The sequence below is a fragment of the Cibotium barometz genome, chromosome 50 (assembly GCF_041138505.1).
Source record: "Cibotium barometz isolate CiBa-2024 chromosome 50, ASM4113850v1, whole genome shotgun sequence".
In the NCBI taxonomy this organism is placed as follows: domain Eukaryota; kingdom Viridiplantae; phylum Streptophyta; class Polypodiopsida; order Cyatheales; family Cibotiaceae; genus Cibotium; species Cibotium barometz.
Window position 1 is genome coordinate 7918603 of NC_141095.1, and position 26829 is coordinate 7945431.

Below are 26829 nucleotides of genomic sequence, written 5' to 3' on the forward strand. Positions count from 1 at the left end.
AGAGTTGATGGCCTTACTTGTCTTGAATACTCGTCATAGGGCCTACGGCCTCTCACTTTCAGTGGGAATTGTTCCTCTCTTTGGTAAGATGGTCCACATGCATCCCAAATTGGTGTGGGTCCCCTATTACCAGCCTCACCAAACCCCTCCAAAGATCTTGCCACCCGCATTTCAGGAGGTGCATTTATGGGAGGCCGAGTTGGCTCCTCTACCCTCCGATTGTCATAGTGAGAGAAATGTTGTTGTGGTGTGACCTGTGGTCGGACTTTTGGTGTAGGACAATATCTTGGTGCTAGAGTTGGGCTACTAGCAGTGGTCCACTTTGATGTTGAGGGTCCCTCTCTAGTGAACTCTCGTAGGGGAGGAGCAATAGTTTCTCCAAGAAAGGCTGTCTCTCCTGGTTTGGCTGTATTTGTTGAGAACACTTCCATGAATAATGGTTGTCCTTTCCACGTGAGCTCCCGAATCTCCTTCCAATCTAAGGTTCGGTATTCATTGGCCCATTTATCAATTATTCGGTTCATGTGTCCTGCAAGCTTCTCAACTACCACCACAAGTGCTAGAGGAAGATCGAGCTCTGGCATTCTAGTTGTGGCATACTATCCCTCTAAAGGGTCCTTATAGACCTCTTGAAGTGGGTCATCTTGTAAGACCTTTGTCACTGAAATTTGTAGTACAAACTCCCATTGGTTCTCAGCCCCCTGATCCATTTTGTTCTTGCCTTTCCTATCCCTTTCCAAATTTAGATCTACAAGAAGTAAATCATCTATGGATGGTTTTGAGGACTGGGCATTGGTGGATGGTCCAGGCATGTCCGGCTCAATGAGCCAGTCATCTCTAGACTCCCTTGCTTTGGAAAGCTTCGATAAGTCTAAGAACTCGGTTTTATAGAGCTCCCCTAATTTGTCTACATTTTCTGGATGGTAGGTGACTTCGTAGCGAACACCATCTCCACCCATGTACATGTTACCCTGGTCTCATTGACTAGAGGTGCTCTATCAAGTTCTGAGAAAATGTCTGCGATCTTAACAAGATACCGTTGTTGTGGATCCCTAAAGATCTCAGCTCCTTGAGCATTCGTGTAGACATATTGGAGTCTCACATTGAGTGTTAACGCCATAGTGTCGGCTTCAAATGGATTAAAAGATCTTGTGGGTGTCCTATTTGGGGCTAAGGGATGACTATTTGACGGCCCTAGATTGTCCATGGACAATGAGCTAGTTGTTCTGGAAAAGGTATTAGATTGGGATTCAGAAAGGGTTTCAGCAATATCTGCCAAATTTCCTACTGATTGGGTCCCACTTTCCTGCGTAGGTACTCTAGAAGGAGCCCTAGGCCCTATGGCAGAATCTATAAGATGTCCTGACCGCAAGTACAAAAGGTCAAATTTTTTTTGGTTTTTTATGTGTTTTTTTCTTTTTTGTTTTTGTTTTTTTATTTTTTTTAAATAAATATATATATATATATATATGTATATATATATGTATATATATATATATATATATAACCCTACCTAACCACTAAATGCAACTAAAATGAATATGTGTATAAATACCTATCCTATTTTTTTATTTTGATTTTATTATTATTATTTTTAAATGATTTTATTTTTTTTCTTTTTTCCTAATTACACAAAAATATGAATTATGCTAAAAAAATACTAATTATGCACAAAATTAAAATTAAGTTTCACTAATTATCCAAAAAATTACAGAAATTTAAGAAATAAAAAGTTGCAAAATATGCAAAAAATTTGGATTCCTAAAAATACATAATTTACAGAATTTATTTCTTTTTAATTTCTTTTCTTTTCTTTCCTTCTCTTTTCTTCTCCCTTTTTTTTAAAAAAAATTTATTGTTTTATGGTTTTTTTTCTTTTTTTTCTATCTCTCCCTTTAAAAAAAAAACTAATAAATTTCGTACTAATTACACAAAAATATGAATTATGCTAAAAAATACTAATTATGCACAGAAAGGCTAAAAAAATGCAAGTTACTTTACTTATGCAAAATTTTACAGAAATTTAAAAAATGAAAAATGGATTCAAAATACAAGCACAAAAATTGTTTTTTCTTTTTTTTAAAAAAAATCATTGTTTTATGGTTTTTTTTCTTTTTTTTCTTTCTTTCTTTTTTTCTATCTCTTTTTCTCTTTTTTTTTCCGCTTTTCTCTCTTTTTTTTCTTTTTTAAAAAAAATATATATTTCTTTATTATTTTGTTGTTTTGTTTTTATTACTATATTTTTTTAAAAAAAAATAAAAAAATAAAAAACATGAAAAATTAATGAAAAAAAATAAAAAAATAAAAAATAAAATTTAAAAAGGAACTAACCTTATCAGCTCGCTCCGCACCTCGCCGGATTTCTCGCTGCTCCTACGCGTTACCCACTTGCTCCAGCCCGACGCCAGCTGCTCTCTTCAATGAGCGCGTCTTCGTTCACCACCTCCTCTGCCGGCCTTCGCTCCCAACTCCACGCAGCCGACGCCTGCTTTGCTTGCGCCCGCCTTCAGCTTCCAACTCCACGCAGCCCACACGCAGATCTCCTCACCGCCCTACTCCCAACACCTTCTTCTCGTCTTGCTTCTGCCAGCCGTCGCCTGCTTGCACCTACAGCCAGCCTTCACAACTCCACGTAGCGTGGAGCCTCCTCTGCCGGCCTACCTTCGCTTCGACTTGCCCGCCTTCACGCCTCCACACGCTTTGCTTGTGCCTGCTGGTGCTTCAGTCGCCTTCACTCCACGCTGCTGTCCACTCTCTGAGGCGCCTTCTAGCCTCCACGCCTCCCACTTCAACGCAGCTACACGCCTCCAACTTCTTCAGCCGCCTCCACTCCACGCTGTCGACAGCCTGCACTTCGACCTCCTCTTCTGCTGCACCCGATGAAGACGCCCCCCGCAGCGCCTCTCCAAGCTGCGCCTCCTTCAGTGTATATTTTTTTTTCTTTTTTTTTTCTTTTTTTTAAAAAGCCGTCTCCAACACTTCCCACCTACCTCTCGCCAGCCACGTCAAAAAATACAAAAACAGAAAGCACTTAAACCTAATTAATGGCGGGGTTACTCTACCGCAATGGGGTTTTAATTTTTTTGCTTCTAATCAAAAAACAAAAAACACACAAGGCACCCTTGAGATCACACACTCAATGCCCTTGCAAACTCTACTCTAATCTACCCTAATCCACGATTTTGTAATCAATGGAGCACTTAGTAAGAAGTAATGGTTAACACCCTTCACTAACTTAGGTGTGCGTTCCCCGGCAGCAGCGGCGCCATTGTTTGGGACATCATAGCATAGCGGAGGCTACACTCCGACCCACACAGATTGTCAATCCGTGAATGCAACCCGGTTAGCGCATAGAGGCTATCCCGAAAATGGGAGAAGATTAGTTAACCACACACTAATGACTTCTAATCCTACTCAATCCTTCTTCAACAATCAAGCAATCAATCGTTGATTCCTTCTTAATCTAACATAATCAACACATCAAGATTAGGCTACACGTAAGCACAAAAATGCAACTTATGCAAAGAATCTAACATGCAAAGAGCTATCACACAAGCCTCAACTACACATCATTTCATGCACAAAAATGCAAAAACGCCTAATCCACCTAGATTAGCAAGTGTGTAGACCACAATCTCATATCATTGAATACGTAGAGAATAGAGAGTACAAGATTGAAGCAAGAATGGAGATGGAGAGCCTTGGGAGAGCACAAGAGAAGGAGCTATGGAGCAAGCTCTCTCTATGAGCCTCTCAACCAAATGACCAAAAGTACCCTTTAGCTCTCAAATAAGCCACTTTTTATACAAAAACTCTAAAACTCTCAAAAGTTCCCATGTGGGATTATTGTCAAGCCCACTCCCACATTCATCTACAACTTGGAACTCTTTACAAGAGCCCTAAGTGTCTTTTTTTGTTGCATCCTTGCATTGATCTTCACTCGTCACACGCAACAAGCAAGGAAGGAGGCGGGGGGGGGGGGAGAGATGGCGGGGGAGGAAGCGAGGAAGGAGGCGGGGGAGGAGAAGGCGGGGGGTAGATGGCGGGGGAGGAGGCGAGGAAGGAGGCGGGGGGGAGAGGCGGAGGAGAGGCGGGGGAAAGGGGGGGGAGAGGGGGGCGCGCGATGGCGAGGAGCAGCAGGGGGAGGGTAGACGGGAGGGGGGGGATGGGGCTTAGCTCGCAGGAGCAGATCAACGCAGGTTGGAAAATGTTAAAGCACAAGTTAAGTCTACACTCTTCGTGATCTAAAGGAGGTTTTATGATTTGGTGAAAAACTTGTTTATTTTGGCAACACGGTTAAGTTTACTTGGTGTGTTTATGAATAGGGGAAATTAAATGAATGTTCACTTAAAACGTATTTATGCAAAGTTAATATTGTTTTGTATATGATGTGTGTTTCATTGCAGGCAGAAGACATTTAGTGAAAGGGGTAGCTACGTTGCTCTTAAATCCTTACACGGGAACTCCCATATCTATTGGACTTCCTATCCTGCCCTATGAGGGCAATGCATTTGAGTTGGTCCTTGGTCACCCCACCCCCATTGCTAAAAATATTGTTAAAATTCTTAAAGACCCTTACTCTATTCTCTTCCTTAGAGGAGTTTCCTGGGTTATTAGGATCATGCAAGGTAGGGATTGCATCCTTATATTGTTTGACTTTTAGCATTTGGCACATCTCAGGAGTGGGAAGGTCAGCTTTCCCAGCCCACCAATCCCTAAAGAAAAGGAGGGCATACTTCTGGGATAACTCCTCTCTCCTGATTTCAGCCCTAGTAGTAAGGACATCTTTTTGAACAGCAGGGTCCTTCATTTTGGCTATAGCTTCCAACTCTTTTAGCTTTAGATAAAGCAAGTCTCTTCTGTTTTCCTGATTTTGGTTACCTCTTTCCTAATGCATATCAGGGCTTGGGTAGATTTGATGGCCAAACTCCATGCCCTTGCAGGGGTGAGACCACAACTGAAGAAATCAGTCCAAATTCTTTTGACTTCTTCCTTTATAATAGGCATTTTGAATAGGGTTGGATCCGTGTGGAACCACTAATTAGAAACCTTTTTATCATGGTTATCCAATGCTAATGTAATGGGATGATGGTCTGAGAGGCAGTAGACACATCTGTTCTACATTCACGTCTGATGTGGGAGGAGCTACCCAAGGTCTTGCTCATGTATGTTGTGTCCAATTTGGCTTTCCTGGTCAAGTCCCCAAGGGCATAATTCTGCCACGTGTATTCACCAATATTCCCGTCACATAACCCAAAGTGGTGAGTAGTGCTTTGCCAAGCTTGGAGCTCAGCAGCTTTAATGACTTGTCCCAAACCTCTGAGTCTGTCATTTCTGGATTCCATCATATTGAAATCCCCAATTAGAATGATAGGTTCAAGAACACTTCTCAATGTACCCCAGGTTCTAATTCTGATAGCCTAGGCACCTCCAGCATAAATACCAACGAAGGAGAAGGTGGACATTTCAAATGCAGCCCAATCCTCACATCCTGCAGTTCATTCTGATGGTCCACATGCATACCCATAGCCACTCCTCCAGATCCCTGACAGTGGGCAATATAGATCCAGATGTGATCTTTAGAGATGTTGAGCAGCCTTTTTTCAAGCTCATCCCCACTAGCTTTGACTTTGTTAGAGCTATGAAGTCAAATCTACCCTGTTTCCTTAGCCATTGTTTCACTAGTTGGACTTTTGTGAGGTCAGTCAACCCCTTTACATTTAGAGTGGTGCATCTTATTTACCTTTCTTCTGGGTGTTGACCTTTTTAGGTCCAACTTTGGAGGCAGCTTGAGGTGTGGTGGATCCAACTTGAGCATGCATTCTTTTCAATTCCTTAACTATTTCCATTTCTTTGGGAATACTGTTTTTTGTATCAAACAGATACTGATCAGCCCTATCTTGCTCTTCTCCCCTTAAGCCAGCCAATGTTGAGTGGGTAGGGATCAACTGGTCATGGTCCATTTGGTTTGTTTCGGCTAGAATTCTTGATTTGTCCAGGGGAGTGGATTGAATGAACTCTTGTGAGTCACCCAAGTCTTCGGGGTCCGATATGCTATCTAAGAAGGCAAAGGAGTTAGCAAAATCCCTCTAGTTACTCGGCCTGTTTTGTCTAAAGGTGTTCCTCCTGTTGGGTATGATAAACTTTTCTCCCTTGTCTTTTGAAGAAGAGGGAGCAAGGTGAGGGTGCACAGTTTGACTATTAGTAACTCTAGCAGGCTAAGTTTTGTTGTTGGTTGTTGGAAGGCTAGGAGCTGATGTCCTTCAGATTGGGGTATTTGGTAGGACACTCTCTAATAACATGCCCTTGCTTTCCACAATGAAAGCAAGCATTGGGTAGGTGTTTATACAAAATGCTTTGCTGTAAGATGTAGTCCCCACAATTGATTTCAATCTCATCTATTAGGGGCCTATCTAGATCAACTTCCACAAGGACTTGAGGATGCCAAGCCGGGTTGTAATCGTTTTTGGGCCTATGCCAAGCACTTTCCCTATTGGGGAAACATATTTTTTAAGCCAAGGGTATAAATAAAAAGGTAGGTTGGGCAGTTCAACCCACACCAGCAACCCACACCAGACAGGCTGAAGGCTTTGGACCGTGAGGGTTAAAACTTTTGGACAAACTGAAGAAGCAGAATGGGATGTTCCTGTACATCCATTGCCCTGATCCAAGAACCTTAAGAGCCATATTTGAGTCTTTGAACAGAAAGGGGTAATACCCATTTGGGAGGGCTTGGTTGATGTCTACCTCAATACCAATTGATAGCCAGTTATCTTTGACCCAGCCCCTAAGGAACTCAACTGGAGGCCAAGGACCGAACAATAACCCTACTAAGCACCAGGCTGTGTAATCCATTTCCATTGAATGAACCATGTTTGGCGGAAGAGAGACCAGAGGTTTAATGGAAGAAGAATTACCTGATGGGACCACGACCTTGGTTGGATTTTGCTTGTTATTATGCGCGTCTTCTTCAACTTGCTTGTGCAGCAGCATCAAATTCAGTTCTTCCACTCGAGCTCTGGAGTCTTCCAATTTTTTTTTGGTGTCCAAGAAGTCCACTAGCACTTGCTCGTATTTCAACATCGCTTCTCGATTCCCATCCATGGTAGGCGGCCATTGCACGAACTGTTGAAATGTTGTAGCTTCGTTTCTTGACCCGGGGGGGGGGATGGCAGCGTAATAGTCCTAGAGCCAGAACTGGTGCCCTGAGCTCTGAGCAAAGTGGGGGTTCCCCTCCACTTGGTGCCCATACACCTGAGGGGGGGGACGATGGCGAGAGAGGGGATTAACGAAGCCTACAAACAAGCAGAGCCCTTGGGCAGCAGGTTGAGAGAGGCGAAACCCTAACGGGAGGGGGCCTGCCAAAACGTAATCGGAGTTTGCATGCTCGACGAGGAGTTTGTTAGCTTTACATCTCAATTGCAAGATTTTCTTATTCACCTGCAGAGTTTTCTTAAATATTGCAAAATCCAAAGCAGTTAAAGCCATAGTCACAGGGGACGTGGGGGACGGACCCCTGGGACGGGGGAACACCGTCCCATAAAGCGCGGGAACGGAACCGGACACGGGACGGCTAGGGGACGTGTGAGCCCACGCTGCAACAAGGGGACGGCGATTCCGGGACGGCAGGACTGCGGTTCGTGTGGGACGGAGCTGGACGGAATGGTCAACGGACCGTTGGGCAGTGTGCCGTTGCGCCCTGTAGGTCGTTGGGCACCTAGCCGTTGAGCAGCCCTCCCCACTTGGCCCATGGCTATAAGAAGAGCCCCCATTGGCAAGGCTCAAGCAACTTGCAAGGCTCCTAGCAAGTTTGCCCTTGTCTCTTGCTTTAGCCTTTGGCGACTGGGTCCTCGGTGCCCGATCTCCTTTTTTGTAACACCCATTTTTTTGCGAGTATGACTTAATATTGATGCTTTGGAAGTGTAAAGTGACTTTGTTTTAGTATTGTCAAGTTTCTGAAATGAGTGCTTACTTAAAATTGCATATTTTGTATGCCTTCCCTTGCCGTCCCCCGTTCCCCGTCCCGGTTCCTAGGAATCCCCGTCCCCGTCCCCGCCGTTCCCCGTTCCCATTCCCCGTCCCATGTTACTATGGTTAAAGCACAAGTTAAGTCTACACTCTTCGTTGATCTAAAGGAGGTTTTATGATTTGGTGAAAAACTTGTTTATTTTGGCAACACGGTTAAGTTTATTTGGTGTGTTTATGAATAGGGGAAATTAAATGAATGTTCACTTAAAACGTATTTATGCAAAGTTAATATTGCTCTGTATATGATGTGTGTTTCATTGCAGGCAGAAGACATTTAGTGAAAGGGGTAGCTACGTTGCTCTTAAATCCTTACACGGGAACTCCCATATCCATTGGACTTTTTGGAAGTTGGGGAATGGGAAAATCTAGTTTCATGCTCCAGGTAATATTTGGAAATCCAAAAACTCAGAAGCTAATCTTCAGTTCGCTCTTAAGAGGATTAGACCTTGCATGTTCCTCGATGCATGATATACATATTGTATTCTGTCACTTGAATAAAACAACAAATTTTATCACCCTGAATTGCTTGTTGATATATGTATGTGGAAAGGTGGAAGAAGCTTTGTTGTGTATGGCTGTCAAAGAAACTTTCAGAGACACTAGTCCTTCTACTACTAAATCCCCTGATCAATTACTGCTCGGAAAGGAGTCAACTGTGCCTAAATTCTCCTCAACTGGAGCAGCACTCCGTGTCAAGGTGGCCAAGGCTCTTTACAAACTAACTCTAAAAGCAGATATTGTTACCGATGAGATCAAGGTATCATGAGCTTGTTTGGTTCTTTAAGAGTAGCTTTCCACTCGGATTCAACTTCAGGCTTGCTGAGGCAATGCATCTAACAGGAAGTGGACGCGATCGATAAATTTCCAATCGAGTTGCACTCTCTGAATCATGCATTGTTCAAAGATTTGGCATTGGCAGATCGATCAAAATTGGTGCGTGGATTTAGTAAAATTGTTTGGCTTGGAACATTAATGTTTTATTCTAACAATCCACATGAAGTTTTCAGATTTGATTGTTTTGCTTGTATTTAGGTGAAGTTTTGTGGTACGAGAAATGCCATACTGACTGATCAAAAATTTCTATTCAAGTTATACTCTCAGTGTCGCCAAGTGTTCAAAGATTTGGCATCGGCAGTTAAAAAGTCAAAGTTGGTGAGTGGAAGTATTGAAGTTCTTTGGATTGGAACATCAACATTTTACTCATGTTCATGTATTTATGTTTAATTGTGTGCTTGTATTCAGGTACGGTTGTTTCCTGGGGAACATGGTGAGAGCAAAGCCATACGGACACAACTAACAGGGCACACACCTGCTGTGCTGACCGTGCATTATAATGCATGGCGATATGACAATAAGACTCAAGCATCTGCTGGGCTTGCCGTGGAAGTTAGCAAAGAGCTAGAGGATTCCATGACTCCACCTCAATGGCTAAGAATGTGCTGGATGTACTCATGGGAAAGCCAACCCACTGATATCTTTGTGAAGCTTCTTCTTCCAGTCTTCCTTGCCTTTTTTGTTGCATGTGGAATACTAGTGCTGTGGAGGGTAGCGCCAATCAGAACAGAGTACAAGCTTTTGACTCTGCCAGTAGGTGTTTTTGGTGTCATCTGGGTATTCTTCAAGACTCTTTTGGCAGTTGTGCAGCCAGTGACAGACACAATCTTCAAATACATCAAATCTCCTGATCACAAATCCATGCTTGGGTACCAGCAAAAAGTGATTCGTGATATAAATTTTCTTCACGATCAGCTTTGCAAAGAGGCAAATTTTCTCTGGAAGGTTCTTGGCTTCATGGGGTCATCCTTCATAAAAAACAGATATAATATGGAGGGAACTAGCATGAGGAAACAACATCCTCGTTTGAACAATCTGCGCATTGTGGTCTTTGTGGATGATCTAGACAGATGTGATGAAAAGACCGTTTTAGAGGTTGTCACATACCCTTGCCTCCTCCATTTTTGTGTGTGCATAAAATAGCTCTTCTTGATATTTGGCACTATACTTACGGCTAGTTCTCGACACTGGCCAGTTTTGGCAATTGGTGGTGAACATAACCACCGTTCCAAAAAGAGTGCACAGCCACAAGAGTACTTACTACTCTTATATGTTTTGTAAGTAGAAATCAAGTGGAAATTTCTCCTTGCGTGGAAAGTGGGCCTTAGTCATGGGTTTTTCCATGGGTTTAATCTTCTTAAATAATACTTGTCATCTGATTAACTCTGCTTCTTTTTTCTTTTGGGTGCAGGTGCTTCGTGCAATCAGTCAGATCTTGGGTTCCTGTGGCATAAATGTTGTTATTGGTATTGACAAGGGCATGGTTGAACGTGCTATTACCAAAGAGAGTTTGAAAGATATTAGCGACAAGGTGCTGGAGTTAATGGCTGAAAAGATCAGAGAGGCCTTTGCGAAGGATACAGGCTCGTACACTTATGACTTGGCTGACAAATATTATTCAGCTTCCTTGAAGGACAGATTGGTCGAAACACAAGCAAGGAGAAAGCAAAAGCCTCAAATGAGGATACTAAAAAAGAATCAAAGAAGGAGAAGATACAGGAGGCGGATGCTGATGCAACAGGTCTGCAAAAAAAATCAAAGAAGGACCTTAAAAACCTTAAAAATTTCCTTGAAGGACAGATTGGTCGAAACACAAGCAAGGGGAAAGCAAAAGCCTCAAATGAGGATACTAAGAAAGAATCAAAGGAGGAGAAGATAGAGGAGGCGGATGCTGATGCAACAGGTCTGCAGGGCATTCAAATTCAAGATCTAGGTTCGAGTTCTCAGGAGGCGGATGATGATGCAACAGGTTCGAGTTCTCAGGTGGCGGATGATGATGCAAGAGAAGGCCACGGCGACACGCCTCTTGTCCAAGCCAGTAACGTCTCTCTCCATACAACAAATGAGGATACTAAAAAAGAATCAAAGAAGAAGATAGAGGCGAATGAGGAGAATGATCCAATAGGTCTGCAGGGCATTCAAATTCAAGATCCAGGTTCGAGTTCTCAAGGCCAGGATACAACAAATGATGGTAATTGATTTCTGTCATCATCTTTTTGTTTCGGTGGGTGGGTGGTTTTTTTTTTTGGGAAAGGGGTGTGTATATGTGTGTGTGTGTGTGTCTCTCTCTTTTTTCAAAGAAGGGGTGGTGGGTTTCAAGGATTTGCTAACTCAACCTTCCCACCAGCTGCTGATGATCAGCAACTGGAGAAATCCGAAGTGAACCTACTCTTAAAGTGTAATTAATCTCGAGTAACAACTCTTAGAACCCACTAATGCCGCGGCTCCGCTCCTTCCTTTTGCTGCACACTCGCTGTTGTTTGCTCTTGTGAGGATGAGGGCTTGTCCCAAAAGCCTTTGATTAAGCTTGCTCCGAAAAGCCTTTGTTGATTAAGGCTTTGATTAGCCATTACTAACCCACTGCAAATTTAGGACGAATAAGTACCTAAAATGCTTTTTTTTTTTGGCTTGCATTAATTAAATAAAATCTTTTTTTTTGGTTGCTTTAACATAACGGTCAGTTTTAGTGGAATTTAGCTAACGCTCGGCTATGACGGAGCCTTGCTCAGCGACTTCCGCATCTGAGGCTGCTTTTGGCATTCCATGTGCTCCATCTCCATCTCTGTCGTGTGATTGCATGTTCCTCCGTCTGCAATTGCTATATAGCGGAACCTTGCTCTGTGATTGAGTGATGCCACTTTTCACGTCCAAGATTGCGTTTGGCATTTCATGTGCTCCATCTCCGACTCCTATGGTGGAGGCTCGCCCTAAATGATGGCGCTCTTCCACGTTGAACGTTGGCTGCATGCGGTGTTCCACGGGCTGTCCGATTGGTTTTGGGTGCCATTTCAAACCTTGGTACAAGCCTCCCTCTCCAATTGGTGTTGGGTGACTTTCCACGGGTTCTTCGATTGGTTTGTGCTCTTCCGTGCGTCAAACATTGGTTGCATGCAGTCTTCCACGGGCTCTTTCGTCCTTCTAGCACAAATCCAGCTTCTCATGCACGGGATGGATATCATGTGCTGGATGCTGGTGATATGTTTGCATGCGTGATTCCAACCGGTAGTTACATTTGCACTTTTCCATGTCGAACACTGGCTGCATGCCATCTTCCATGGATATCACGTGGTGGGTGTTGGTGGTATCTTTGCATGCGTGATTGGAGTCGACAGTTGTGTTCTATGCATTCTGTTGTCCACAATACTCTTGGCTTGTCAATTTCCTTATTGCATGTGAACGGAATATGCACAAATTCAGCTTCTACAAGCCTCTTGACATTATCGGCATGGAGCAACATAATTGCACGGGATGGATATCACGCAGTTGGTGCTCGTGCTGTATTTGCATGCTTGTTATTTCTTATTTTGTCTTGCAGTTGTGTCAGATTCTTTATAAATTGTACATATGCTTCTAAGCATGATACTTAAAAGAATTCCAATGCAAGATGTCACAAATTTAGCATGTCACTTATCCGCTGCGCTTCTGTGTGACGAACTAGAACCGAGTGGTACCACTGCTCCAAGAAAACCAGCTCCAAATTCCATACCAGGAAGGATTCTTTTGCTACCCGAAGGTCCTAGCTGCGTTCGTAACGTTTTTTCACGTACACACCCTTCGGGTTGCACGATGACAAGCTGGCATCATCATCATCTATAGCATCATTTTCATCATCATCATTATCAGCTTCATCGTCATCTTCCTCATCAGCATTATCAGCTTCATCATCATCACAAGCATTCAGGAGGAGCATAAGTGCCTAGTCAGTAGCCCAAAAGCAATCGGTTGCTAGCAAGGGACTTAGGCAACTAGTCGGCCAGGCATCAGGGAGGTGACAACAAGTGTGGGATTAATCGCAACATTTATTAAGGTGTTTAGCATGGTTCAGCTGGCCAACCAGCATCCTCAACCCATATAAATAGCAGAAGTCATAAATCAGCAATCACATGAAGTCGTTTCTTCAAGTCATAAGTTTAGTAGTTGATGGAGACATTATCATCAGCATCAGCATCATAGATCTTTTAACACACCTTAGTTGTAATCATTTGCATAATTAATGTAGTTGCATTTGCATTCATCTAAACTCATCTCTATAGTAATTAAGTTAATTAATACTATGTTTACTACGATCAACCTCATCATGCAACATTGATGTCAGAGCATCCAGGGTAACCATGCTTAGTGTAGTCTAGAGCATATAGTATCTTCAGAACATAAGAATATTGTGTTTCCCTACCCCAGACTAGCTAATACACCTAGTCATTCTAGTAAGCCACTCCCACCCAACCTTCATTGCGCATCGAATCGGCTTTGATCTTCACCCGTGCTACTTTCACCTTAGCTTTCGCTCTATGCAAATGTATTCCGTTCGTTTAGTAGTTGCTTCCGCTCATATAAATCCAATAGTAAAGATTTTACAGGTGATCATTATAGGATTTAGCCTTTATTTGCATTAATAACCCTTCATTTGCATTTGCATAGCATATAGGGTTACATCAACATGTAGTCATTTTAGACCCGCATCTCATTCAGTCATGCATTAATTCTTTGCATTCACAAGGCAAACAAGACCATCCTTGGTTGTTCATAACTTTAGGAACTATGGAAAGAAAAGCCAAGTAGTATGAATTTGTTGTTTGTAGGACCAATAGTTGTATGGTCTATACACCCTTTTGGAGCTATGGAAAGAAAAGGCAAGAAGTAGTAGTGGGATCCTTCTGTGAGTAATTGCACAAAGTTTCCTACTTTGAAAAAAATGAAACTTTTTTTTTTCCCGAGAAAAGATTCTTTCATTAGTTATATAAAAAACGCCCGTAGGGCTACAAAAGACCCTCTCTTGCTCATAAGAAAACAGAGCAGAGATCCAATCAAGGCAGCTAGGGAGACTCTCCCTAGGTGCAAAAAAGTATAAATATCAGTTCAAAGAATTGAGGGGCTATATCATACAATAGGAGGGGGGAAAAGCCAAACAGGTGGCCTGTAGTGCCAGCAGCGGGGGAAACCCGCGTGTAGGGTATAGAAGGGGCCGCTGCGCCAAGTGGTGTGAAAGGCCTGGCGCCGCAAGATCGCCTCATCCGAGTCACCCCGCGGATGCGGTCATACTGTCCTCACAGGGTGTGGATCAACTCCTGCCAAATCCCCCGAACAGTCTTTACTGGTGGCTCTAGTCTCCCCTCAAAGGCCCTGAAACACCGGGCTCTCCAGGTGAACCAGATGGTGAGGCTGCTGTGAGGAGCTCCCATCGTAGATCCCTCTCTTGTGTCCAGCCGGCGGCGGCGGACGAGAAATCTGGTGAAGGAACAAGGCGAGGCGAGGCTGGCCCCTAATGAATCTGATGGCGTGGCTGTCCTGCTCCGTCTCATATCCCAGAGGAGGCCCTGACGAAGTCCACCAAGCAGCGGCACCCCACGTATACATGCCCTCTAGAGAGAGGGGGGCCAGAATGCGCAGCATCCGCCGCAGCCAAATCTGCTGCGCCTGAGGACAGTCCCATAGGCAGTGTCTCTGTGTCTCCAAAGGGTGGCCGCATCGACGCAGTCCGCTGGAAGACCACTGTAGACAAGCCAGGTGCCAACTGCAGAGCCCCTGTGTGGGAGACCAGCCACTAGAAAGTCGAGATCTTGCATGCCTGTCGACTAGCCCAGAGCCTTGTCCAAAAATCCTCCAGGAACTCCTGTGAGAGTCCCTGTAGCCGCCAATGCTCCAATGCAGCTGGAGAGACCATCCTCCTTGCAGTCAAAAAATGTCTCCCCAACCGAACAGTGTACTAGAAAAAGGTGATCTCTGTGGCCTTGGGGGATGCATAAGGATCATGCCACTCGTACTCGCCAGGGTCCCACGGCCAAGGGGCGCGTAGCATATGCCCATATGCGCCAATTAGAGTCCACATTTGCAGGGTCTGGATCAATATGCCACTTCCGGGAAGCGGTGGTCACTTACCGTATCCTCTGAAAGATGCACTCTGCGACCAAAGACAACTCCGCCTCCACTCTCTGAAGTCTGCCCTCATCCTGGATCTCATAGTAGAGGCATCTACCATCCTCAGTGCAAGCTCTGACAGTAATCAGGATCTCCAACTGTGTAAAGGCTCCCATCCACCGTGGGGCCACTGGCTCGAGAGGCGTGAACCACTCCTCTGTGAAGAGTGCCTCCTGAATGTCATCCCTCATAATCAGCCCCCCTCTGAAGTGACTCAGCCTCTCCACCTGGATCTCCTCTGGGAGACTACAGAAGGCCTGCCAGTCTCCAAAACTATGTGCTGGGCCTGCCGCCAATGGTCCTCAGGCTAGTCGAGGCCGAGAACCCAGCATATGACCCTGCTCTGTGCATAGCGCTGGGCTCCAAATGAGCGGCTGTCTGGCCCGCTCCTCATCACAAGAAGGTCTCTGAGAGAGCCCCGGTCTTAGCAACTCCCAAGCTCGCAAGATGCTCAAGGCAAATCTGTCCTCCCATCCTCTACTGAGGTCTGTCCTCCTCATCTCTATGAAGATCCATCGTATCTCTGGTGCCCAAGTGCCCCCTGCTGAGGGAGCCATAGCGTGCAGTCGCTGAAAAAGAAGCTCTTTCCAAGGCTCAGCGCCTGGAAGTAGCCCCCGAACAATAAGCTTCCCCAATAAGGCTCTACTCTGATCAACTGGATCTATAATGCCCAAGCCCCCCTGGGCCAACGGAAGAGTAATAACTGCCCAAGTAACCTTAGCCTGGGCTGGCTGACCATCCTGCCCAGACCAAAGAAAGTTCTTGATCAGCCTCTGTACCTGGCTGATGCAAGAGCTCGAGAAGATCCAGCAAGACGTGATGTACCACATGGTCGCTAAAAGCACCTGATTTGCCACCACCACCCTCCCAGCCAAGGATAGCCGAGCTATACTCCAATACAAAAGCTTCTTCCGAATGCTCAAAAGAAGCGGGGCGATCTACTGCTCAGGTGACAAATCTAGTCCAATCTGGCATCCCAAATACCGCACTGCTGTGCCAGGAGGAATCCATCTAAAACCCGGGTCTGGACTCCATGCCGGAGTGGGAGCGCTACTGATCCAAAAGGCCACTGTCTTGCGCCAATTGATCAATGCTCTCGAGGCTGCACTAAAAACCTGAAGCGACTGCTGTGCCCTCTGAAGATTGGCCTCTTGGCCATGCAAAAACAAACCCGTGTCATCAGCAAACTCAGCATTGAGCAGGTCCTCACCCCGGACTGGGAGCTGGAATCCTCTCAAACCAACCTCCTTTGCCGTCAGATACATGCTCATAGCCTCATCAAAGAAGCACCTGGCTACAAGCCGTGGAATATAGAGCCGCCACTCCTCGAATCCAAACTGGCTCAAAGCCCAGGCAAAGCATAGTGCCCTCTAAGAAACCCCAATCGACTCTATCGTATGCCTTCTCAAAATCGAGAAGCATCACGACCAGGTCCTCACTGAGAAATCTAGCTCGGGCCGTCCCCCCTTTCTAGAAGGTGAAAATGTTGTGAAGGATACTGCGCTCCTTGACGAATCCTGTCTGGGTAGCATGAATCAACTCCCCAAGGAAGGGCTGGATCCTCAAACTCAAGGCCTTTGCTAAGCCCTTGTCGACAGTATTGAGGATCGTAATAGGTCTCCAATGCCGAATATCATCTGACACTCCCTCCCTCTTGGGGATAAGAAAGATCAAGCCCTCTGAAAAGCTCTGTGGCATCACCCCAGTGTCCAAAAGATACTTAAAGCCCCTGCGGAGGCCTGGTCCCAAAAGGTCCCAATAGTGCATAAAAAAGGCAGGCGTCAATCCGTCCTCCCTAGGGCAACTATGGCGCGGAAGGACCCTCAAAGCCTCAGCAAGCTCAACCTCTGAAAAAGAGGCTCACCCAGAACTGTGCGCATACGATCTGTGACCCTCCTCTGCACATGGGCCCACACAGTCTGTCTGCAAGCATCCCGAGCCTCCGTGGCTGGCTCCGCTGAAAGCAGGTCTCTGTAGAACTCAGTGGCAATGGCTCTGATCTCCCTGGGCTCAGTGGCTACCGATCCGTCTTGCTTCCTGAGCTGGCGTACTCCTGCTCGAGCATGGCGGGGTCTAGTAATCTCAAAAACCTCCCTACTCACTCTATCACCAAGCTGCGTCCACTGAGAGGCTTGGCGACGATAGTAGAACTCATGTCTCTGCTCCACTGCCTCTCTGAACTCCTGGCGTGCCTGGCTCAGCTGGGACGCCACCCACTCACATGTAGGCTGCTGCTCCTGCAGGCGCTAGAGCGAAGCAAGGCTACGTCTCAACCGACGCTCCCACTCTCGAGTCTCTCCCAGCCGTGTCAAGGCTACAGCATGCAAAAAAGAGCTGAGCAAGCTCGATGAGTCCCTAGGCACACTGGCCTGCTGCATCCTTGTCAGAGCTCTGGCTATCATGCCATATCCTCTCAATGTCCTCAGAAAGACTAGGATCTATAAGTACCCTCTCTAGGATCCTCAACTGCAAGCTGGTCTCCCGTGTCCTCTCATCAAGTGTCAAAATAACTGGCGCATGGTCTGAAAAAGAGGTGCCAGCGAGAATGCCAACAAAGCCCCCACACTCCCCGAACCTGTCGCCCACATAGAAGCGATCAATCCGTGATGGATTAGTCCCTCCCTGTCGGTGGCGATCCGATCGAGAAAAACTAAGACTGTCCTGAGAGCGGGAGAAAGCCTCATGCTGCCATGCATCAGTGATCCACAGTGTCATGCAAAATCGCTCCCAAGCTGCAAGCTCCGTGCCGTGCACTGTAACATGACTACCTCCCACCCTATCGGGCGGCCGAGTCCTCAAGCATGTTGAAGTCTCCTCCCACCCTATCGGCCGAGTCCTCAAGCATGTTGAAGTCTCCCCCGACACACCAATGTGCGACCTCTGGCAATGCATCCGTAACAAGGGTCCAGAACTCTGCTCTGGCACTAGCATGGTTGGGCGCATAGACATTGAGCACACCAAAGAGCTCATCATGCATCCTCAGAATGACATACTATGCTCTACCAGGCACAATGACCCCACGATCCATAATGGCCTGCCCGCCATACATCCGCAATGACCATACATCCTCCTCCCTGCCCACCCAAGGGGCCAAACCCTGTGGACCAAAATGTGTCCCATCTACCAAGCATCACCGAACCGTATCTCCGGATCTTGCTCTCACCCAAATGGTGCTCCTGCATCATCAGAATATCAATACTTCCCCCAACCAGGCATCTCTGAAGCTCCTGCCTCAAGCAACCACGATAACGTACATAGTGTGTGCCGCCAAGGCCCTGTACCTGTACATTCCATGAGATGATCCTCATGGATGACCTGCTGAGGTGGAGGCTGTCTCAGCCATACGGCGGGCCTTCGCAACAAGCGGCTTGGATGTCCCCCTCTTCCCTGCTACAAGGAAATATGAAGGATTGCCTAAAGATGATGCTTGCTTTCTCTAGTTCACTCCACGTAGATAGTGTCAACATGTTAAATTCTGTGCTACACTTTTATATGTAAAAATGTCCATCATCTGTGTCTTTTCTGCACTTTGTCTGCAGTTCGCTTTCCATAAAAGCCCTATATGTATATTCCCTTGTCCATAGTATTTATGTTTTATCTTTTGAATTCGCTTCCATGAGAGGAATTTATTCGGAGTAATATGTTTGATAAAATAATGTTCGTATGGAACCAAATAAAAATCCATTGAAAATCTTAATATATCTATCCTACAAAATCTTCATGTCAATTTAGCAGTAAAAGTATGTCTATGATACTAGGATCTTCACTCACAAAAGTCAAATGATCTGATCATCTATCATGCAATATCAAATCATGTGATCATCCATCATACTTTCAAGTATTGTCCCTTACTTGATAGATGAAGTAAAAAATGCATCGTTGATAGCAATAACTACTTTCAAAAGTTTGAATAGAATTAAAGCATGGTAAAGAATGTTTAACTTATTTCTCCAACAAAACACCTTCCTTACTTAATATTTATAATAGAAATGAAAATTACCAATTAGAGTTTTGTTTTTAAGTGAATTTTGTTTAAGTGTGGGTTTTACAAGTTTGGGAGTCCGTGACAAAAAATTCCAAGCAAAGTAATATTTTTTAAAAAAAGAATACAAGTTTGTTGATGCGTGAAAAACCAATACTATATTAGAAAGAGTTCATTATATTGAAGCTCTTCTGGGTAAGGTATGGCTAAACCCTTCACAAAAAAATCACATTGTCCATAGCACTATTCATCCATATATTTTGTAGGATAACAACATGGAATGTTGAAGGATGTGGGAGTGGGATAATTCTCACTCTTCATAATTGGTGCAAAAATGGCACTGATTAATTAAGTGAACGTACCACTGATGTTTTTACCTCTCTTTGCATGCTTTGCTCTTTCATTTTTAAACACTTTGTTATGCTCCTTGAAGCATTCTTCTGTTTTGTTCATATGGTGCTCAAACTTCCACCAACTTTTCATTCATATCTTTCCATGTTTCATTAATTAGCATTAGCTTATTGTTCCTGTTAAAGGAATAAGAGAAAGGGGAAGACACGTTTTTAGTACTTATGTTAAAGAGGAGGTTGATGATTCAATTGGTTGTTAGAGAGTTTTCCTTTAAAATTTTGATTTTAAAAAAATATCTTCAAACTAAAATTTGAGATGTACATGAACTAAATATTGCACTTTTACTTATGATTGTTTTTATTGTGTGTCACATTACTCTTGTGCATGCAACATATACATATTCTCAAGCAAGAAAAAGTAGTTGTTTAAGTTATCCCAAAAAGTGTAATGATGCATGCACATGTTACTTGTACATGCAACTCTACTCATAGAGTCATGATGTTCTTTTCCTTATGTTTATTAAAAAAATAAGTGATTGTACTTTTGACTAATGATTGTATAAACAAATTCACTTAAAACTTAAAAATCCCACATCAAATAGATTTCTTAAAAAACAATCCTTTTATGAGATGTTTGAATTTTTACAGTGCTGTGTAAGTTTAGCATTATTATTATTTAGCTTATGGAAAGTTGCTAATGTGAATGATAATGTGTTAAATGTATAAGATAAAGGGTTTTGTATCAGAGGGTCCGTTTTTGACTAAGCTATAAATCGCTTCACTTAAACTTTCCATCTTGTGTATGCCTTATCAATTTTTACAAATACCACCTACTTTTAGAAACTTCATCTAATAGAATTTCTTAAAGATATAAATTTGTGATTACATTGTTCATTTGGACTCACCATATTTCAAAGGACAACCACTTCACCATTTGGAGCGCCCTTCTTTTTATGACAAGGAATGGGATTGCATGTCTTAACTTTATACCATTTTTTATCAGTAAAAGAAGGACACTCGAAATGGTGAAGTGGTTGTCCTTTGAAATACCATTTTTTATCATTAAAAGAAGGACACTCGAAATGGTGAAGTGGTTGTCCTTTGAAATGCCCTTCTTTTTATGACAAGTAATGTTATTTGTATTTATTAAGTGTATACCATTCCTTATCATAAAAAGGACACTCCAAATTGTGAAGTGGTTGTCCTTTGAAATATGGTGTGTCCAAAATTGTAGGAAGGAAAGCACTCTTTAATCAGGTCAAAAGGATAGGTTTTGGCTAATCTTAATGTTCCCTTTCCTAGTAGTATTTGTAGAGGTTATTTTTTCAAAGAAAAAGATGTGGTATACTCATTGTATTATTTGATTATTTATTTCTCAAAGAACTTCTCAAAATTTCTTTATGATTTTCCAAGACTCATTCACTTTTATAGTTTATTCTATAATGAACTTGATTGGTTTTTGATGTTTATATGCAGCTAGCCATTTTCTTTTAGCAAGCTATAGTTCCATGGAAAGAGAATTACTTTTAAAACTATGTGAATCAACAATGGGAGATCGCAAGGTTCCACGTGAGTGGAAACGGTTCTTGAATTATCATCGATTATCTTGGAATATTCTTTCCCAAGATCCTAAAATGAAAAACCAAGAATTCAAGGGATGGCAGAGAAAATTGATTCTTTGGATTTTTATATGTTGGAATTGGATAGACCAAATGAACGTGATCATTGAGGTACTTGCATTATGCCTTAGGCCTTTGTTTTTATCATACACTCAATTCATTTTTAAGCATGTAGAAAGTAAGTCATTTCATAAGTCAATTACTTTTTAGTAAGGTTTGTGATGTTGTCATGGTAGATTAGATCCTTTCAATATCGTTTCCATGGATCAAAGCTTCAATTTGTTTTTGGATAGAGGTTAGGTAGGCCTATAACCACTTTTTTTATATATTAGATTTAAATTTACTATTTATACAAAAGTTATTTTTTTTAGAAGAGCGCCACAGTGCTACATAGAGGGTGTTCCTTGGTTCTTGATCATGCACTATAATATTCTTGATCAATACTATAATAAGTTGCTAAAAAGACCTTGAGATACCAAAAATGTATAGGTAGCTTATCCCAAAGGTAACTTCGAGTAGAAGGTAGTCTTAAAGTTTCCTTCTTCTATCGAAAAGAAGTAACAATAGAAGGTCTCTTCCATTGCAGAGAGAAAAATGGCACCTTTGAGTATGTTGACACATAGATCAACCTATAGAACCAAGGACTCCTACCAAGCTTGGAAACTACTAGCCTTGGTCCCCATCCAAAGTAACACTTTAGAAATGTAAATTACAATTCCCTAGGAATACTCAAAGTAGAAAAGAATGTGCATCCATACTGATGGTAGTTGTGAAGTCCCTAGAGAAACCCTACAAAACCAATTAAATGTATATTTGGCCGAATTTATTAAACCAAATTCCTTTGACACCAAAATCTTGGGCAAATTATCTTATGGTGCACACTCAAATATCATTGGGTGTGAATGTTATGATCATGTTCCATTTTCTCACAATATCTAATGAGATGCCGAAAGACACAAATGCATCTTCTTGGGTTATAGCATGGATTTAATGGGATATCAAATCTATGATCCTTAGTCTAAGAAGATCATCAGTGAGCTCGGATGTGTTATTATCAGAACCATCAAATTGGATGGCTTCCCTTATCTTTATCATGTAGTGAAGAAATGATAAAAGAGTGATAATCTCCCCTTGCAACATGGGTTCTGTTCCATTTTGATGTAGGGAAGTCCATACCATTTCTTTTTGTAATGGATTTTGAAGATGAAGGCATAAAGCATGCCAAGATATTTTCCTAGTATAAGAGTTGAATTTCATTCCTAGAGAGGATTCGGATGTGTAGAAATGGATTAGCATTAGCATTTTGACATATGTAAGAAAGTGGTTAGGATTAATGAAGAAACTATGGAATAATGATAAGACAAAATATTTAGCACAATATCATTAACTTTTTTTTAGGTAGAGGAATGTTTTATATTGGCTTGACTACATCTCTATTAGTGACTAATTGTGACTCATAAGCTTGATGAAGCCATTCCTTAATCTTGCCTAGATTTGAGGACCTTGAGGTGAGTACCTACTTGGGTCTTTTCTCACCTTTTTCGTGGTGCCTTCTTTTGGACACCCTTTGGGCTAGACATTCCACATAATGATTCACATTTGGAGCTTCTTTGAGCCTTTAAACCTTAGTTCTATGGCTAGTACAATTCTTACTTCATTTAAGGGTCACATAGCACTCCCCTTTGCACCCAACATCACTTGGTATTTTCAACACTCCCTCTCTAGTGATGAACTACTACCACCATACATATATTGGATCAAAACTCTGTGTCATTTTCTAGAGTGGTTTATCATAGGTGCCTTGTAGGATATATGTTGGCTAAGGGCTTGAAATTTTACCCAAGGGTAGGTATACAATGAGTGGGTACAAACACAAGGTGGGAGATATGCTCTCTTCCATCATTTAGAAAATATTTTTTGATGATTGGCCTCCATCTTGGAAAGCCCATTCATTTGGTTTTTCTTTGATCATTATGTTTGCTTGAGTGTTGGCTTGAGTCTTCTTTTTGTTCCAATAATCTTTCTCATGTGGCCTAGTTTTCCACACCAGTTGCACTTTACTCTAGTTGGTGGTCTTTTGGTAAGAAATGCTTTCACCTGATAATGTGATGAATATCCATCCGCTTTGGCTTTGAGTCTTCTCCTCTTCAATCAAGCCTACTTTAACGCTGGTGAAGGTCGGGCCTTAGGGGGGTCACTCATAAATATGTAAGCGTAGCACGTGGGTTCAACAGACGGAGTTTTTAAGTTACCATTTTACACATTTTTTTACATACAGAAGAGTACCACTTAAAGAGGCTATTTACAGATTGAATAGACAAAGGGTGTGTTTTATTGATGAAAAATTTATAGATAAGGGGTTTTTAAATTAGGCCCTGAACGCATCTCATATGGAGGATTTACATATAGTGAATCCCACGAGGGTCATGCCGGGTAGATTTTTAAAGGTAGCCCAACCACCAATGGGCTAAATGCTTCCAAGGTTATGCTTTTGAGAAGAATTGGTATGGCATTCTCCTCAGCCATTGGAGCTCTGGACAACATATGTAAGTTGTTGAATGACACTTTTTGTTCAATTTAAGTGAGCATGAAATGTCTTCTTTAATGTCCAATCCAAAAAATGATTTTTCAAACTAATTTTTTACTTCTTTTGTTTGGCACTAAACAATTTTTTTAAGTTCATCCCATGTTCCTTATGAATTTTATTTTGATGCAATATAATGGAAGAAACCATGTCCTAGTTTTAATGCAATGATAGCTAGGGCTCTCTCATCGCTTCCAACCTAAAAACTTTTCGTCTATCCTTCTATCCCGAGACTATTCTCTCTTTCATCCTTCATGAGTACAAATTTAAGCTTTACTTGCCATGTATGGAAACCATCACCATTGAATTTTTAAACTATGAGTGGAGTTCCCATAATTTCTTTATGAGGATGTGAAGGTCTTAGCAATGGAGTTACCCAATGCCATTGTCTAGTCTCTTACAAAGAGATATATTTGCATTTTATATGATTCTCTTCCCAATTTCAAGAATTGTCAAACCTGAGAATACCTAATTTCGAGAGAGAAAATTAGAGTACCAGAGCAAGGTAGAAAATGGATTTGATGATGCAAAAGGCTTTAGCAATGCCCCAATGGTAGACTTGAGTCCTTAATGCCTCGAAAAAGTAATATTGCTTGGTAATAAAAGTATTTTCTTCTCACAAACCAGAGAATGATGTGGAGACACTTTCTGCATAAGCTATATGATGAAGCCATTGATGGACATAATGCTCATTTATTCCCAAATTTGTATATCAACTATGGAGAGATGTGTGTCACTCGCCAGGAGGTTCATAATGATTCTCTCTCTCTCGCTCCTATGTTTTGCTTTTGCATTGTGCAACGTTATCAATAATGCACTCTATCCCAAATCAAATGGAGGGGAGGGGTCCATGGAGGAGATCCATCATTAGGCAAGAGAGGGTGGCCACAAGATCTAAAATAGTGAAGAGAGGCTTCAAAGAAGAGAGGCCTCCATCGTGCGTCGGTGATATGTAAGAATCACATTGATTTGGGCCTGATGGATTGGTGGTGGTCGTGATCCCGTGGGTTGAGGTCGTCTTGGATACTGTGGCTCGCGATAGAGTGACTCCTATGCTCCTGGATACTGTCCTGGTCTCTGATGAAGGTGCTTGTGGACGAGTGTTAAATAAGTTAGAATAAACCAACATCTTGTGATGTGCCCGAGTGCCCATATTTAATGAAGGTGCTCGTGGACAAGTGTTAAATAAGTTAGAATATACCAACTTCTTGTAATGTGCTCGAGCGCCCATATCCAAACGAGCAAACAAATAGAGAGTATGTTTTTGGGCCATTCCTCACCATAAAACGATAAAATAAAGGGTTTTCTAGCACAATTTCCACTCCAATCCTCCGGAGTGGGAGGTTGGCATAGCTAGGGTGATGACAAGAGTCCTCTCAGCTAGTTATAAGCTTGACTGAGTACAATCTCAGGGCTTGGGAGATGGAAAACAACTCAAAAAGTATCCCATAAGATGGAAAACAACTCAAAAAGTATCCCATAAGAGCAAGCTTGCTCCAATAGACATGTGCATATGTACGTGTTCCATCTGTACTGGCATCGATGGTGGACCGGTCATGATGCCTCCCTTGCCCCCGTTGCTCCAGCCACTCCAGGCTCCCGGGGCGGAGCCTGGAGTGGCTGGAGCAACGAGGGCAAGGGAGGCATTGTCCATGCAATTTAAGAGACCGCGGCGGCGCTGGAGGCGGAGGCAGTGGCGCTGGAGGCCGAGATAGAGGTGGTGGCGCTGGAGGCGGTGGAGAAGATTGCGGCTATGTTGGAGGTGGCGCTATGTTGGTGGCGGCCGGCGATGGTGAGGGAGAGGGTGAGGTGGAGGTGGAGGTGGAGGTGGAGGTGGAGGAGGAGACCGGTTTAACCGGTCATGAGAGTCAATGGTCCTCCTCAACTACATTACTACTCAAATTCTTCACCTTGCTCCATTGTTTGGATAATCTTCTTTGTTAAGATGGGTCTCAACATTTTGTGTGCTGTGTCTAGCTCCATCTTTCTGTGGTTGTGAGATGAAACCCTAACATTCTCTCTCTCTCAGAGCTTTTCTTGCTTCTGCTTTTGCTCGTGGGTTCTCTGTAGGAGGACACACCTTAGGAGACTGCCCATCGCCTGCCCTCCCATAGCCACAATTGAGGAGATTGCCCGCTGCCTACTTAGAAACATTCCCGCCGATGAGGTGCTCGTCAACCCGAAAGCGCAAGCGGCGCCGCCGGCCAAGCCTCCACCACCATCCAGCCTAGCCGAGAGCTCCTTCCTTTTTCAATGGCAGATCTCATGATAGAGCCGCTGAGCCCCGCCGGCCAAGCTAGGCGGAGGAGAGGCATTGGACTAAGAAGCCCCCCCTCTCTCGGCTGAGCAGCCTGCTGTAGAAAGGCTTACCCACCGATCTCCATTTCAAGCATCCTCTGGCCGATTTTGTTCTGGTGCCTTTCTTCATGGCATTTTTCCTGCGGCATCCAACTTGCCAGTCTCGTCTGCTTCTATTTTGGGATGACCAGCTTACCATTGTTGTACTGTGCCATCGCCTGACGTTTCTCGCCGAACTCTCTGACCACCATAAAAGCCTGCACAAGAGATGCTTCTTCTCGACCATGAAGGGGTTATGTCGATGTTCTACTAGTCTGCATTTCTTTCTCTCTCTAGATTTTATGACGCTTTCAGCTTGCAGATACTGCACTACCGAGACACAAATTTTGGGGCTTTTTTTGAAATTCATGCAATTTGGGCCAAATCGGACATACAACTTTTGAGGTTTTCTAAAATTCATGCAATTCAGCACAAGTTGAAGCCAAATTGTATGAAAAATTTGAGGCTTTTCTCTTTGGAGCATATATTAGTGTTACAAAGCTGAGATTTAAGGCATATGGAGCATATATTAGTGTTACAAAGCTGAGATTTAAGGCATATGTACCCACAGTGAGTGTTTTTTGAACATTAGAGAGAATCTAGTGCAACAATACTCTTGCTTGGCGTTGCAATTTTTTGGAGGCTGAAAGTTTGCACAGGAACATTGGTTTACTTGGTAGTGCATGCAAGTGCTTCTTGGTTTATGTGTATGTATTAAAGTGTGGATTTTGGCATCATGGCTCAAAATGCTACAAATGTATTTGGAGGAGGACCAATTTCATAATTTGGAATCTACTGGTAGCCAAAAGGCTTTGATGTGGTAATGACACATGCCTACCTACCGTACAGCTAGCAACACCTAAGAGGGGAGCTGCTTACTACAAGAGATTAGCCTAATATCGTTGTATATACCGACGATTTAAACTTAGATTTTTTTTTCGCAACATTGGTATCACCGTT

The 26829-nt window shown here is 43.2% G+C and overlaps 1 protein-coding gene and 1 pseudogene across 2 annotated transcripts in view; both read left to right on the forward strand.

Annotated features, from left to right (window-relative positions):
- Window positions 1-10486, forward strand: part of LOC147609774 (uncharacterized) — a 53101-nt pseudogene extending 42615 nt beyond the window's left edge. The window contains exons 5-10 of the transcript XR_015264149.1: window positions 8292-8410; window positions 8579-8785; window positions 8869-8961; window positions 9061-9180; window positions 9271-9957; window positions 10274-10486. The product of XR_015264149.1 is annotated as an uncharacterized LOC147609774 (transcript). The remainder of the gene's footprint in view (window positions 1-8291; window positions 8411-8578; window positions 8786-8868; window positions 8962-9060; window positions 9181-9270; window positions 9958-10273) is intronic.
- A 2-nt stretch (window positions 10487-10488) lies between these two features.
- On the forward strand, window positions 10489-22215 carry LOC147609775 (uncharacterized; the record flags this gene model as incomplete). Its single annotated transcript, XM_086786887.1, has 2 exons — window positions 10489-11053; window positions 20806-22215. Coding segments are annotated over 2 exons (918 nt in total), but the record flags the coding sequence as incomplete, so codon positions are not given.
- Window positions 22216-26829: the final 4614 nt, after the last annotated feature.